The sequence below is a fragment of the Balaenoptera borealis genome (genome assembly GCF_965194805.1).
Source record: "Balaenoptera borealis genome assembly, chromosome: 7".
NCBI classification, from domain to species: Eukaryota; Metazoa; Chordata; class Mammalia; order Artiodactyla; family Balaenopteridae; genus Balaenoptera; species Balaenoptera borealis.
The window spans coordinates 20070813-20087238 of record NC_138864.1 but is presented as its reverse complement, the minus strand read 5'-3'; the positions used below and the strand labels follow the sequence as shown (position 1 = coordinate 20087238).

Sequence of the window (16426 nt, the reverse complement as noted above, 5' to 3'; positions counted from 1 at the left end):
ATCATCTGTTCGCACATCTGGCACGTCGCGGGGGACCGGCACCCGAGACCGGAATTGGGAGATGGAGCCTGCGGGGCTGCGGGTGGGGGCGGGGCGCGCTCCCCTCAGCCCGCCGCGGCGTGTGACGTCCCACGCGTCGGCGGCCGCGGAGCAGCGCGGGGAGCCAGGCGGCCTCAGCCAGGGTAAGGCCGGGCGGGACGGCTGGGGGCCGCGGGCCCCGAGGCGGCGTGGAGCGCGGGGTCGCGCCGCTCTCGCCGCGGTGGGACCGCGAGGTGGGCTCTGCCCCCCCGGCGCGTTCGCTGGGCGGGAGGGCCCCCCGGACGCGGGCGTTAGCAGAGGCTGGCGTTAGGCTGCTGACGCCGCGAAGCTGGACGGAAAGCACGTCCGCGGTGCCGCCCAGGCCGCCTGGCCGGTTCCGCACGGCTTGCTGGGGAGGTGCAGATGCCGGCCTCCGGGCCCACCCTCGACCCGCTCCCTCCCCTTCCCGCCTCGACCCGCTCCCTCCCCTTCCCGCCTCGACCCGCTCCCTCCCCTCCCCCAACTCCCCGGCCCGGGTCACTGCCGGGCGCCTCCCGTTGAGGGGAAAGTCGGATCCCGTAAACCTCCTGGCCGGAAACCTCGCGCCCCCGGGGCCTTTCCTTAAACTGAATTTTCTTGGAAAGGCGGTAGAGTAAAATAAGTGTTTCTTTATTTAGGTGTGAAGAAAAAAAATGACACTTCAATGGGCGGCAGTTGCAACTTTTCTTTACGCTGAAATAGGACTCATTTTAATCTTCTGTCTACCTTTTATTCCTCCTCAGAGGTAGGAAACCTCCCAAGCGTTACAATAATAAATATATGATGAGCTCTTTAGACGGTTTAGTGTGTTAACGGAAAAAGTTTTCTTAAGATTAAAAAGGTTTCAATGCTGTTTATATAAAAGGCGCTGTTTAGAAATAAACTCACAAACCAATTAAGTAATATATGATGACCATATTAAAATATCACATTACATAAAACTTTTTATTATATGTACGAATAACTTTTCCCCCTCCCTTCTGTAGGAAGGGCCTCGTCTTTTCGGTTCCTTTGATTGCAGATGTAATAAAGCAGTGGTCATACTTTTGTCACCTGTCTGTTAGCTTTTACCTTCGTTTTATTGCCCTGAATTACAGCAGTGAACTTAAATAAAAGTAAACGCATAAATGCTGTTTACAGCACAGCATGATGCAGAAATGTTTCAGTGGGGCAGTGGAATGACCATTTGGAAACTTAAGCCAATAAATGATTCTTAGTTTTGGCCTTACATAATTCATTAGTGTTCGTTTAATGGCAATTTTACTACTTTATCCCCACACAGAATTAATATATATTAAACGTACTAAATATGAAAAGTATCGGAACCATACATTAGCATTAGTTCCTTAGTAAAGGACCTTCGAAGGTCTTTCAGTACTATTTCAATCGAAGCCTTGGCTCACTTTACCCCTGTAATAACCCACTTATTAGGAGTTCAGTTTTACCTCAGGACTGGATAGTGTGAATGATAAAATACACCTGTATAAAAATGTTGCAAGACCTTTGTTCACATAAAAGAAAATAAATGAGATCCTAGAGATAACCCACTGAAATTTAGTAAGATTCCTCTACTGGAAGAGACTTAAGAAAGTTTTTATCTTGACTCAGGGTCCAGTAGTCTTCCACAACTTTTAGCTTGCTTCTTACCTACCTGGATTTCTACTCACTTCTGTTTTTTTCTATCAGCTGTACCATCACTATTTTCTTTCTTACAAAAGGAAAAATTGAATTGTTATGTAGGAAGGGGCCTTTGAGATGATTTTATTCAACCCATTCATTCTATGGGAAAGTGGCCTGACTGAGGTCATCTAGCTGATCTGTGGCAAATTCTGGACTAGAATCTGCCTTTCAGTCTAGTGCTTTTTCTGTTCCATCACCCTACCTCTTATCCTGTTGATTTTGTTTCAAATCCTTACTAATATCCTGTTAAGCTTTTTGGTAATACTTGCAACAGTAGAATCCTATATTCAAGAGAAAGATGTTATTTATAAACATCTGACTTATAAATAAGGCTTACGAATTTGCAAAAAAAATTTTTGTCAGTTGATCTCTTCTCCATCAAAATCGTGCATAAATTATGGATTTTTTTCCTGCCAAATATAATTTTTTCCTATCCTGATCAAGTATCTATTTGTTAGATTTGTGTATATGTACATACATTATATAAATATATCCTCATTTTTCAAATATACATAAGAAAAATATGGTATATATGCACACAGATAATTTACAATATGTCCTTAACGTGTGTATCCACATCTTTTTTTACCTTTCATACGTGTAATCACCATACTCTTCAAGGAAAAGTCTTCAGTCTTCATTTAATTTGGCTGTCTACTTTTTTCTCACATACCCACTGGTTAAAGACACATCTCAGAGATCAGACTGCCTGAGTTTATATCCCAACTCTGCAAGTTACTGTGTGCCCTTGGGCAAGTTATTTACCATCTCTGGCCAGTTTCCTCATCTGTAAAATGGAGGTAATACTAGTATCCACCTCATATGGTGGTTGTGGTGATTAAATGAGCTAAAACATGTACAAGTGCTTAGAAGGGAAGTATGGTAAGGACTCTATGTAGTAGCTATTATTAGCTTTTCCTTGAATGGAGCCTTATTATAAACTGCTCATTGTTCCCTGTAGGGGATCTCTTTTGTGTTCCCTTTTATACTGTCAATTTACTTGAAATGTGAATTTACATTTGGACCTAGATCAAGGTATTGCCACTTATGTTCTCTTTCTTAAAATACAAATCTTTGTAATGTAAAATTTGAATAGCATCCTTGGATGGAAGCATAGAGGCAAAAGAAACTGCATTGGTATCAATCTCTGTCTGCCCCAAACTTAAGGTTATTTGAGTTGTTTTCAAAACATAATAAAGTAAGACCTTTTTTTTTAAGTTGTAAGAATTTGAAATTTACTTAAGTGCTTTTTACCTTTATATGTCTCCTTTGGACTCAGTTAAGTTAATGTGTTACTCATTTAAAATGCCCTTGTGCAAAGTTTGTTACCCTTTCAATTGTGTGATGGATTACTTTGTCACTCTGACATTTATAATCCATGCTTTCTTACCTCTGTGTCTTTGCTTATACTGTTCATTCCATCTAGACTATTTCATTTTTTTTTTAATTTCACTTTCTCTATGTTCAAATATTGATCTGGGTGGTAATTACATGGGTATATACACACATAAAAGTCCATCAAGCTATATATATATTAAATATATATACACATATATAAATTTATTTTTTTTATTTTTTTTAATTTTTTTGGCCACGCTGCGCTGCTTGTGGGATCTTAGTTCCCCAACCAGGGATTGAACCCCGGGCCCTCGCCAGTGAAAGCTCAGAGTCCTAACCACTGGACCGCCAGGGAATTCCCTTTCACGCTACATATTTAAGATTTTTGCTCTTTATATGTGTAATACCTCAATGATTTTTTAAATTTCCTTATGGTAAAAGTAGAGAAACTTTTTTACTTGGAGTAGATGTTGAAAGTGCATGTATTTTTTTTCATTATAAAAATAAATAGTGCAGAGTCGGACCTCTTACTCCTGAAATGTTGTTAATTGTTAGAACAATAGATCTTTGTTATTTCTGAGTTACTATCCTGATTAGGGAAATGATATAAAGTGATAACTTCTATCAGCAATTTAACATTTTACTATAAGAATTCCTTCTTAAGGTTTTGATCATGTATATTTACTTTAAAAGTTATTTTTACTTTCGAATATTTAAGCCACCAGACAGAAGATAATCAAATGTCAGATTATTATTAAATTTGAAAGAAGTTGTTCTTTATTTCATGAGACATTCTTATTGATAAGAATTGGTAATTCTCTGGTATGACATAAAAAATTAAATTTCTGTAATTATTTTCACTCGCTGCACAATTACCAAAATGTTAATTCAGTGTTTAGAAAGTATCTCAAAATGTCCCTTTGATTTTTTACACCTGATGTAATTATATTGCTTTACAGATGGCAGAAGATTTTTTCATTTAGCGTCTGGGGTAAAATTGCAACTTTCTGGAACAAGGCTTTCCTTACTATTATAGTCCTATTGATTGTTCTGTTTCTAGGTAAGTATTAGATTCCTCCTTTGACTAAGCGTAACTCTAGTTTTTATATTATTATTAACGTATTCATTGACTTTTAATTAATTAAGTTGGTGTTGCCATTAGTATACAGTTGAATTTGTATTACATAGTATATTGATAGTGTATGGAGTAGGTAATTGATATATTGATAAATAGTTGATAGATATTACCGTTATATACGCACAAGCATAAATTGCAGCAGAGTGCAGTACTTCTTAGTCTCTTTTCTGTTGTTTTAAGATTTCAATGCAATGATGCATAGCCTAGTTTTCAGTTACCAGTTATACAGTTATTTGTTATTTTGGTGTCCTAGGCACCCAGGGGCTTAGCTCTTAGGGAGGCAAACAGAGGAATAGAATCACTAGGACCTCAAAAAGAGTTTTAGATGCAGGCTGTGAATCTTGATTGGATCCTAGTTGAAAAACAACTACAGCACAGATATTTGGGGACTACTGCAAAAATTTGAACATGGACTGGTTGTTAGATAATCTTAGGGAATTTCTGTTAACTTTAGTTGTGATAACAATGTTATTATTACAAAGCAGAAGTCAGCAACCTATAGCCTGCAGACCAAATGCCTATTTTTGTAAATAAAGTTTTATTAGAATATAACCATGCCCATTTGTTTATGTACTGTCTATGCATGAACAACTGCAGAGTGGAGTAGTTGAAACAGAAACGGTGTGGCCTAAAACATTCACTGTTTGCCTTTAGAGAAAAAGTTTTACCAACACCTGTAACATAGGAGTATGTCCTAATGCTTAAGAGTTGCATGCTGAAATATTTAGAAGTGTCATGATAGTTACAACTTACTTTCAAATGGTTTAAAAAAAACAAGTAAAGCAAATGTGACAAAATGTTGATTGTTGAATCTAGATAGTGGAATATGGATGTTTATTGTACTAGTTTTTCAACATGTTTGAAATTTTCATGATAACAAGTACCTTAGAAATTAGAAATCATAAGTAGACTTTTTTTTTTGAAGTGGAAAAGAATAGCTTTATTGCTTTGCCAGGCAAAGAGGGCCACAGTGCGCTAATGCCCTCATAACTGTGTGTCCTGACCTGGAGGCGGTAGTGAGGAGTTTTATAGTAATGGTTCAAAGAGGGCATGATCCCCTCTTGGACATTCTTCTGACTGGTTGGTGGTGAGGTAATCGGGAGTCAGCATTATCAACGTTCTGGTTCCAACCGGTCTGGGGTCTACGTGCTTGTGGGCAGCATACAGTTAACTTCTTCCACTTGGTTGGGGTTTCAATATCTCAAAAACGTGCAGATTTTTCCATCATTTCCCCTTTTGATTGTAGGTCTTTCAGTAGAAACACTGATGAGCAGAATATCTGTCTCTTGATGCCAGGGTGATTCAGCTTCTTGCCATGGGTGCAGATCATGTCCCTTGGTGGTTGACCTCCTTTATATTTGCCCAGGTGCTGGCGGAGGTATTGTGACGTCCAGACAAGACTTTTCTCTAAAAGTAGACCTTTAAGGTTCTTATCGAACTGCAAATTCCATGAATCGAAATAGTTACCATGTTTTTTAGAAGGAGTAGCTGAGCTCAGAGAGATTAAGTAACTTGTCTGAGATCACCCAGCTACTTCTTGGCACTTCAGTTTTTGATACCCATTGCAGAGTGTGTTTTCCCTCAGAATTCCCTCAGAGTTGTGTTGTGGGTTAAGTAGGTTTTACAGGGGCCATAACCACCATGTATGCCACTGTCTTATGAGAAAATGTTTCTCACATTCCATATTACCAACCTCTGGGGTGGAATCCTCTTTATAAACCAGGATTAACTGGTGTGAGAAGGTATGAGTAGGTAATTGTATCAGGGTATGAATGGGTTTTTGCCTCATTTCAAAATGTATTTGTCTCATGGTAAGTTATTAATGTTACTGATTGAATCTCCAGCCATAGAAGAAATAACACCAAGCGAGTAAAAAGCAATAAGGAAAACAGGTACCAACTTGCTACCAGCTAACTAAATGACCTTTGGAATGGCATTTCATCTTTCTGAGTTTGGTTTATCCATTTGCAAAATAAAGGGAGAGAGGAAATAATCCCTGCAGCTCTTGCTAGCTCTAGAAGTGTATTGTGACCTTCCAACTCTAAAATTATCACAAGAATTTCTACTGAAAACTGCCACATATCCATATAAGGAAGGGGAACTTTAGCCAAGCTTCTTTTGGTTACATATATCAGAAACGAACTTCAGCTCACTTGAGCAAGAAAGGGGAATTTAAAGTAAAACATGGGGTTGTTCCACAGCAGCCCAGGGAAGGAAGGAAGCCAAACTCCTAGGAACTGAAGTGTCCTTTTCGTGTCCCTGCATTTCTCACTGGGTCTACTTCACACCTCTACGGACTCTGATACTCTATTCCCACGGCAGAAAATAGGTACCACACAACTGCCAAGTTTTGTCAATCCAGCGATATGCAAGGATTAATTAGCCATTTCTTTTTTTTTTTTTTTTTTTGGTCCGTGCTGCACAGCAAGGCATGTGGGATCTTAGTTCCCCTACCAGAGATGGAACCCACGCCCCCTGCATTGGAAGTGCAGAGTCTTAACCACTGGACCGCCAGGGAAATCCCTAACTAGCCATTTCTGAATCCCAATTCCAATTCTAAGGGAAAAAATCTGATCAGCTAGCACCAGGTATCCAATTCTCATCTGAGAAGCTATGGCCAGGGGCAGAGTCACAGAGCAGAATCATGACTGCTGGCTGGAGCCTACATCTGTGGGCAGAGGGAGTAATTAATTCCCAGAGAATAGGAACATCATGGATGGTTAATGCAGGAGCTTTAACCATGGATGGTAAAGACAGGCAGATAGGGACTTATCTGTGAAGCCTCAGTGTTTTCGTCTCAGAACAGGGGGATAACACCTACTTCACTGAAGTGTCGGAAGGATAAAATGCAGTTACATATGTAAAGTACATAGTCCAGTGTTCTCGTCCACTAGAACAACACTGGTGTAAGTAATGTAAACCCAGTAGGTTTGAATTCATCTTTTATTTTGGAATTTTTTTTTCTTGTTGGTCTAATAAGGTAATTATTACAAAGTTAATATTCCTAGAGCCAATACTAACTGAAAAGTGTGTGTGCATCTTTGTGTGTTTTAGCATGTTGGAATAGGCAGAAAGGAAGTAGGAAACCCAGGAGAATATGTTTAGTGTCAACACAAATGCATCTTGGGAATTTGAAAGCTTCCACAAGTGATCCAAAAAAAGACTATCTCCATGTGCCTTATAGAAAATTGACTTTGTCACACCCTCCCCTTATTGTTGCCCCCATCCCACTCTTCAGACATGTTCTCTTCATTATTATGCAAGCAATTCATTCTACAAATGGGTTTATATGACTATTTACATTTATTCTTTGATAGTGCTTAATCTTTAGCATTTCTGCATAATGGATCCAGGAGTATTATTCCTGTTTAATTGCCAATGAGTTATGATCTTCACAGTATTATGAATTATTTTTATGAGTTATGTTTGTTTTATTTTCACTTGTTTTGTAGTGATTGGCATGCTCTTACTATATTGAGGCAATCTGAGAAATGACTAAGCCATGAAAAAGAATGAAATCTTGCCAGTTGTGTCAACATGCATGGACCTTGGGGCATTATGCTAAGTGAAATAATTCGGACAGAGAAAGACAAATACTGTATGAACTCACTCATATGTGGAATCTTTTAAAAAATAAAATCAAGCTCATAGATGCAGAGAACAGATTGGTGGTTGCCAGGGGTGGGTGGTGGGCAAAATGGGTAAAGGGAGTCAAAAGATACAAGCTTCCAGTTATAAAATAAATGAGTCATGGAGATGTAATGTACAGCATGGTGACTATAGTTAGTAATACTATATTGCATATTTGAAAATTGCTAAGAGACAAGAAAAAAAATTCTGTAACTATGTATGATGATGGATGTTAACTAGACTTGTGGTATTTTACAATATATACAAACATCGAATTTTTTTTTTAATTAGCAAATTAGGAATAGAAGGAAACTTCATCATTCTGATGAAGAACATCTGCAAAAACCTAGAGCTAGCATCATCCTTAGTCAGATGTTGAAAGTTAGCCCCATAAGATGGGGAACAAAGCAAGGATATTCACTTTCACTATTTTTATTCAATTAAGTAATAGATTTTCTAACCAGGATAATAATAAGTCAAAAAAAACTAGAAAGCATAAAGATTTCAAATTAAAAAGTAAAACAGTCATTTGCAGATGACATGATTGTTTATTTAGAAAATCCTAAAGTATCTACGAGAAAGTTACTGTGTCAAAGAAATATAGTGGCATCACAAAATACAAGGTCAATATACAGAAATGAAGTGTATTTCTATGCTATAATCAATAATTCAAAAATGAAATTTTTGAAAATTCCTTTTATAAATATACCAAGAAACCTAAAAACCTTACAAAAGAACTTTATAAAAAGATGTACAAGATCTCAACACTGAAAGCTACAGAAACATTGCTGGAAGGAATTAAAGAAAATGGAAAATAAAAATATCAATTGGAAAACTCACTATCATTGCAATGAAATAGCACTTCATACCCACTAGGATGGTTATAATCAAAAAGACAGAAAATAATAAGTGTTGATGAAGATGTGGAGAAATTGGAACCATCATACTCTGCTTGTTGGAATGTAAACTGGTACAGCTGCTTTGGAAAACAGTTTGGCAGTTCCTCAAAAAGTTAAACATAGAGTTACCATATGATCCAGCAATTCCACTCCTAGGTATATACCAAGAGAAATGAAAACTTATGTCAGTACAAGAACTTGTACATGAATATTCATGGCAGCATTATTCTTAATAGCCAAAAAGTGGAGAAAATCCAAATGTCCATCATCTCATGAATGGATAAACCAAATGTGGTGTATCTGTACAATGGAATATTTTTCAGTCATAAAAACTAACAAAGTGGACTTCCCTGGTGGCACAGTGGTTAAGAATCCACCTGTCAGTGCAGGGGACACGGGTTCGAGCCCTGGCCCGGGAAGATCCTACATGCCGCGGAGCAACTAAGCCCGTGAGCCACAACTGCTGAGCCTGCGTGCCACAACTACTGAAGCCCACCGCCTAGAGCCCGTGCTCCGCAACAAGAGAAGCCACCGCAATGAGAAGCCCATGCACCGCAACAAAGAGTAGCCCTCGCTGCAACTAGAGAGAGCCCGTGCACAGCAACGAAGACCCAACGCAGCCAAAAAAAAAAAAAAAAAGTAAAGGATAATAGTTTGCCATGTAGCTAGAGATTAGACAGTGCAGTGACGGCAAGTCCTAGATGAATAATAAAAAAGCAAAATACTGTTAACATTCAAAGTTTACCAGTATCCACTTACAGAGCATCTATTTTGAGCATGGTACCCTCCCATGTATTGTAGAGGAAAGACAAAAAGAGAGCCCCTAGCTAAAGTCCACTATCTAAAAGTTAGGTCAGTTGTGCTAAAACTGCTTCCCGTTTTAATAATAACCTTATATTCTTAAAAGCCAAAAGTAATATTCCCTCTTTTTCTCTGATAGATGCTGTGAGAGAAGTAAGAAAATATTCCTCAACTCATGCCATTGAAAGGAGCTCAGCCAGCAGACCTTCTGCCTATGAACATACACAAATGAAACTTTTTAGGTCTCAAAGAAATCTTTACATTACTGGATTTTCATTATTTTTCTGGCTGTAAGTTTTTTAAAAAGCACAATTTAAAAACATGATTTGTGTTTCTCTTTCTCATTTTTTCTACCTATACTATAGATTTTTTTTTCTGTACTATTTAGCATACTAACATCTTTATGAAAGAACTCAGATGACAGATCCAAATAACAAATAATAATCGTGGCTTGTAGGTTCTATAGGCCCATAACGCCCTGCATGATCTGGCCCCTGCTGCTCTGACGTGTACACCACGTTCCACCCACACTGCCCTTCGCTGCTCATTCATTCATCCATTCTTGCAACAAATATCTATTGAGTTCCTATTGTGTACCCAACTCCTTTCTGCTTCAGGATCTTCCCACCAGCTTTCCCTTCTGCCAGAATACTCTTTCCTTCCCTCTCTCCCTGGCTAATTTCTACTTTAGCCCCTTTCTCAGGAAAGCTGAGACCTCTGACCATCATTCCCCCAAAGTAGGAAGGTCTTCTGTTGTACACTCCCATAGAATGTGTAATGTATATACTTTTCTTTCAAGTGTCATTCGTGGTTGTAATTAAATACTGTTTTAATTCTTGCCTTCCCAAGTAGAACCTAAACTCTTTGAGAGCAGGGCCTCTGTCTTGTTTCCTGCTATGTCCCCAGTGCCTGGCACAGTGTTTAACACTTAGCAGTTCTGCTGAATGAATAAATGAAGATAACGATTACTACTACTAACAAAGGAAGTTACCCATAAGTAGAAGTGAATGAGCAGTTTTTAGGTTTGGCCAGCCTCACAAAATGCTCTTTAAATTTTGAGCTGAGGGGGAAAAACTCTTACTGGCCTTGCCACACTGTCTGGAATTCTGTTTCTGCTTGTCCTGGCCAAAGGCCTCTACAGAGAAAATAAGTAAATTAATAAGTACCACTGAACCTGCATTCCAAATGCTAATCTTCTAACGAAGATTCCAAAGAAATGAGACACAGGCTTGTTTTGACTGGAAGACTTGAATTAAAAATATATCTTCCTTCCGTAAACATCACCTCCCTCCACCACGCCCACACCTGAAGGGGAGTCACTGGGTAATTATTACTTAAAGTCACAGTTCCTGGTGATTAGTTGCACACTACTCTGACATTTTTTTCATTTTCTTAGAGTGTTGAGACGTCTGGTTACCCTTATTACTCAGCTGGCAAAAGAGCTGTCAAACAAAGGAGTACTTAAAGTTCAAGCAGAAAATACTAACCAGGCTGCCAAAAAATTCATGGAAGAGAATGAAAGACTAAAACGGGTATTTAAATTTTCTTCTTAAAAACTGGTGTAAGTGTTGTTGGTATTCCCCAGGGGTGGTTTATTATTTTTCAGCATCAAAGAGAGCATTTTCATAATATATAAGCAGAAAATGACCATAAATAACAATATTCTACAAAATGATTGTTTCAGAAGTATTTTATTATCTGTAAATTTGTGTGTTCTCACAGTTTCCCTCCATAGTAGATTAATGCCATTGGACCTACTTCCTATGATTCAAGGAGAAAACAGTATTCTGGGAATATGAATTTTAATTCCTTCATTACCATTAATTTTACTTTATAACCTAAAGCAAGTTTTAATAAGTCTCTATTATGTTTCCATTTCCCTTTCAGTTGAATTCCTGTTGTTTTTTTTTGGTGTGGTTTTTTTTGTTGTTATTGTTGTTTTCTTTAAATGATGATTATGTAGGAAGCAGACGAAAATAGTTGATACAGATTGATGACTGCATATAATATTTTCAGTCTCTAATTTGGTTATGCTGCTGATAATTCTTCTTTGAGAACCCTATGCTGTCTTTCCCTGGCTACTCAGGGAGAGCGTAAATCAGACACTGATGTTTTCCATGTTAAGTAAAAAGAAGAACGGATGGAAAAATACAAAATGGAAGATACAAAATTACTTTGGGTATTTTTTTTCTTAGGTTTAAAATTTAGGAGTCAGATCTCATAGCTTGAGTGTTTTCAGTTCATTTTAAGCCCCATAAGTTTTCCTAATTCTGCTTCTTAGAAAAAAAAAATCAGTGGAACCTTCAGAAGTGAAACAAATTTTCTTGAAGAAAGAATTCCTAGTATAATGCAATAAGATTATTTCCCTATTATAAATTAATGAAGTATACAGTCAATTATATATTACATCAAATTATATTTATGTAAAAAGTATTGTGAGCCTAAATTCTAAAGCCCAGCCTCTTACAGAAAGAACTATAAGCGTCACCTTTCATCAACGCTAAATGAGTTAGCTGTTACCTAGTACAATATAAAGCTTTCTAAAACCTATGAAATAAGTCAAAACTCATTGCAAAAAAAAATTTTTTGATACTACAGTGTCATGGTCACCTATTCAGAAACCCATGTTTTACTTATGATGTCTACCTTATTTTTACTACAAAAACAGGATTCAAAAATGTTTCTTTGGGTAGATTATAACCAGCATCTTTTAAGGAAACTTTTAGAGAATAAGCACTGGTTTATATTTTTACTTTGTTCTGTTTCGAAAAAGCATTGATCCATAGATGTCATGTAACTTTCCCTTTGTCATAAATATAGGTCTGGGAAATCAAGCTGTCGGTATTTCTGTATTCAGAAGCAAGCAATACATGTCACTGGAGTGTTTCAGCAGCACAATCAGCCTTATTTTGTACCTTAATATTATTTTCTTCATCTTCTATCCTTTGATCTCATTTCATAATGGTAAAAACAAAACAAAACCCTCAAGGCTTTTATTAATATATGGTGGCTAAACTCAAAAGCACACAGCCTTGTATTTGTAGACTTACCATGTACCTATCTTGATTTACCATGCCCATCATGTTATAGTAGTGAGTTGTAACTACCAATAGAACACTGCTTTTTTCCTCTTATTCTTGAACTCCAAGAAAATGGAAAGTGTTTTTGTAGTTTTGGTACTATGAATTTTCTCATATACACCATAATTAATGTACTTAAATTAGTCTTGTCCTTAAGAAAAAGCACCTTCCTTAAAACATTTCTTTTGGGATTGTTTTCAGAACCAGTTACTAACTTGCAAGGAAATTTATTTCGTGATTACTGATTCTTTGATCTGCCACAGCTTCTCCCTTTTTTTGTTCTCCTCTCCTTTGGTTCCATGCTGTCCTGGTTCCCTGCTTCTGCATAATCTGTGGCCCAGTCAGTGGCCCTAGATCATAAGTGCATAGATATACTGGGCTAAAGCCAATACACAGTGGGGAGAAAGTCTGCAAGCTGGATAAAAATACTGTCAGTGCCCAAAGCGTAACTGATTAACCATAGGTCAGAATGTCAAAGATGACTTCTATTTCAAGATACTTCATGTAGGTTTTGAAATACCAGCTAAGGAAGGATAAAATTGCTAAAACATCTCTTCGTTCTCTATCAGAGATACATTATCTAATGGAAAGTGCATTATCCTGAAGTCCAAAAGACTTGGGTGCCAGTCCCAAATCTACCAGTAATTAGCCTTGTGACCTGGGGCAAGTCACCTCATTTGTTCTGGGCCTCAAGTTTATAACTAATAGCTAACGTTGTTCACATGCTTCACAGTAAGGTATTAACTCTTTCAATTGTTGCAACAATGTTATGAGGTTGGTGCTGTTAATATTTGCATTATATAGATGAAGAAATGGAGGCACAGAAAGGTTAAGCGACTTGCCCAAGATCATTCCACTAATAAGAGACAGACCTAAGGATTGAATCCAAGCAGGCTGCCTCTAAAATCCACACTCTTAACCACATTGTTCTGTGCCCTTCAATCGTATGCTAACCTATGAAAGGACTTGCAGATGGTGCCTGGGACTCCTTTCTGTTATGATATTCAGTTAATGAAAAGAAATAATTATGAAAGACCAATTAATTTTTAATTTAACTGCTTTAGTATAACAACAGTGACGGAGCTTTACTTCTTACTTGTTTTCTTCCCAGCCACTTACCAAGGTGGGATAAGGTGGGTGGGACAGTGAACATGTGTATTATTGTAGCTGGTAGCTATTGAATTTCAGATTCCAGGGCTCTTGGTCTTTCTCCAGCATCAAGTTACACAAAATAAAGTTGAACAAGTTGACAGGTGCAGTAATGAAAGCTTATTTACAAGACTGACACCAAATCCAACTTTTCCAAGTCAGTGGCAATAATAATTCAAGCAGGCAGGGTAAACATTCCTGTAACTCAGTCGTTCTCTTCTAATTTGGGTAATCACTGGAGGCTGTGTTAACTGAATTCAGTGAAGTAACAGCTAAGATTGTTTTGAACTTGAAATGGTCAACAAACTTGTAGAGATTTGGAGGGTTTTTTCCCTAGTTTCTGCTCTTAAAAATATATATATTTTTTTTTAATTTTGGAGATACGAGGCTCCTTCGGTTTTAGTAGGTACTTCAGTCCTTTATCTCCTAAAAAAATTTCTTGGAATTATACAGTATATTCATTTGAGCTTTAATTCCTCCTCTGGATCTGCCTAATCTCTGTTATAACACGGTAGTATTGTATTCGATCTTGTGCTACAGTACCTATGCTCTAGTCTCATCCTTTCCACTAGATTGAAGTTACCTGAGAGCAGAGACCATACTTCTCTTACATTTTTACTCCTTATGGTACATAGCACTGTAAAATATTTGCATGTAGTAGTAGCAGTGCTCAGTAGAAATTTGTTTTGTTTGTTTAATATATCAGCTTACATTAGAAAAGGAATCACCCTGCCGTAGAAATTCTTTACTGTGTCAGTCTGTTTTAAATTGTCGTGAGTTAACTTTTTTACCTGACTGCAGAAGCTTTCCGTATCAAATTGCTGCCTTTTACTTGGTCAAATAATTCATGCCAGTATATACATGTTCTGTTTTTCAAACATTAATCTAATTTGCCTTTCTTGGTAACTTAACATCTTACAATTTCTTTTTGATAAGTCAACTTCTTCATTCTATTAACGATGATTTCCATCCTGACATATAGATTATGAAATTTTTACCCCATGATGTTTTTATTTTAGTCAAATATTTTACTATTCAGATCTTAATTTTTCTTGCCAAGAAAAAATAAGCTACAAACATAAAATAAACATTTTAAAAGCCAGAATAGATTTGAAAATATAAAGAACGTTGTAAAGGATTAACCGAATAAAGTAATTTGGAGACTGTTCAATGAAAATTAGGTAGAATTGTCCAAGTGTAGAGATGGCCCTGTTATTCTCCACTTACCCATCTCTAGCATGACAACATTATATTCTTCTTTTATGAATTCGTCTATATAGAACTAGTCTGAGTAGACAGCTCTGCAATTGGAACATAATGGCTTTCCAAGTAGTACTGTCCCCAGAACTATTTTATTTTCCTTAGAGTAACATCACGCAATTAAGGAAAAGACATTGTTTATCTAAATATCTTTGAAAATACAATTTTTTTTTTTGGCTGCGTTGGGTCTTCGTTGCTGCGCGCGGGCTTTTCTCTAGTTGCAGTGTGCGGGGGCTACTCTTCGTTGCGGTGCACAGGCTCCTCGTTGCGGTGGCTTCTTTTGTTGCGGTGCACGGGCTGTAGGCGCGCGGGCTTCAGTAGTTGTGCCACGTGGGCCCCAGAGTGCGCGGGCTCGCAGGCTGTAGAGCGCAGGCTCAGTAGTTGTGGCACATGGGCTTAGGTGCTCTGCAGCATGTGGGATCTTCCTGGACCAGGGATCGAACCCGGGTCCTCTGCATTGGCAGGCAGATTCTTAACCACAGGGAAGTCCCTGAAAATATAATTTTAATTGTAGCCCAACCAGAAACTCTTGTTATTTTCATTTCAGAGATTTCAATCATAGAAGAAATTTTGTGTGTGTTTGCCAAGTATCAAGTTTCTGCTAACAGAAGCTTACATTATAAAAAAGTATAAAATACTGTAAAGGACAAAGAATAAAATAAAGACCAATAATTTAAAATACATTGTTCAGCTCTTTTCCTGAAAGAATGGCTATTGCAGTCTAATGTTACTTCTTTCTATAACTCTCTTTTCTGATAGCTCTTGAAAAACCATGGCAAGGAAGAAGAACACATTTTGGAAGCAGAAAATAAAAAACTAGCAGAAGATAAGGAAAAACTGAAAACTGAATTAAAGAAGGCTTCAGATGGTAACGTTGCATGCATGCACAAAAGTAGGAAAAGTATTGTGATATTTTATGCTGTTACACTTCACTGTTTTTCCTAAAACAAAACTCATGGCTAAATGTTCTTCTGGCTAAAATACCAAGAGTGACCTATTTATAAATTCCTGCTCAAATACGGAGATAAAACACTGTTTCAGCCAAGAGAAACATGCTCTGTTATACATACAAACATGTAGGTGTTTCAGATCTGTGTTGTAAATACAGATGTTCCTCCCTTAGCAAAAGAGCTATGTTCCTGAAAAGTTGCTTGTAAACACATGTTTGGAAATGAATCACATTTTTCCATCATAGTATGTTGCTTCTTTGAAAGAAGCAATGACAGGGGATTGCTTATTATTATTATTTATCTTATTTATTATTATTTATCTTATCTTATTATTATTTATCTTATAATTATTATTATTTATCTTATTATTTTGGTTATAAGAAAATACGTTGCTTATCTCAAGCCCTAATATTTTTTACCTGCCAGATATAAGGAAAATGTTCC

General features: G+C 37.4%; 1 protein-coding gene across 6 annotated transcripts in view; it reads left to right on the top strand.

Moving 5' to 3' along the window:
- The first annotated feature begins 64 nt into the window (after positions 1-64).
- The window catches only part of BCAP29 (B cell receptor associated protein 29), a 56386-nt gene continuing 40024 nt past the window's right edge, over positions 65-16426 (top strand). For 4 of the 6 annotated variants that reach the window (XR_014246866.1, XR_014246867.1, XM_082399898.1 and 1 more), the window contains exons 1-6: positions 65-182; positions 696-802; positions 4035-4135; positions 9683-9833; positions 10940-11075; positions 15792-15924. Coding sequence is in view for 4 of the 6 variants with exons in the window: in XM_082399898.1 (XP_082256024.1) it covers positions 711-802; positions 4035-4135; positions 9683-9833; positions 10940-11075; positions 15792-15924 (613 nt within the window). In the remaining 2 variants the exon portion in view is untranslated. Of the gene's footprint in view, positions 273-695; positions 803-4034; positions 4136-9682; positions 9834-10939; positions 11076-15791; positions 15925-16426 lie in introns of all 6 variants that reach the window. The other 2 variants (XM_082399900.1, XM_082399899.1) reach the window with 2 other exon arrangements.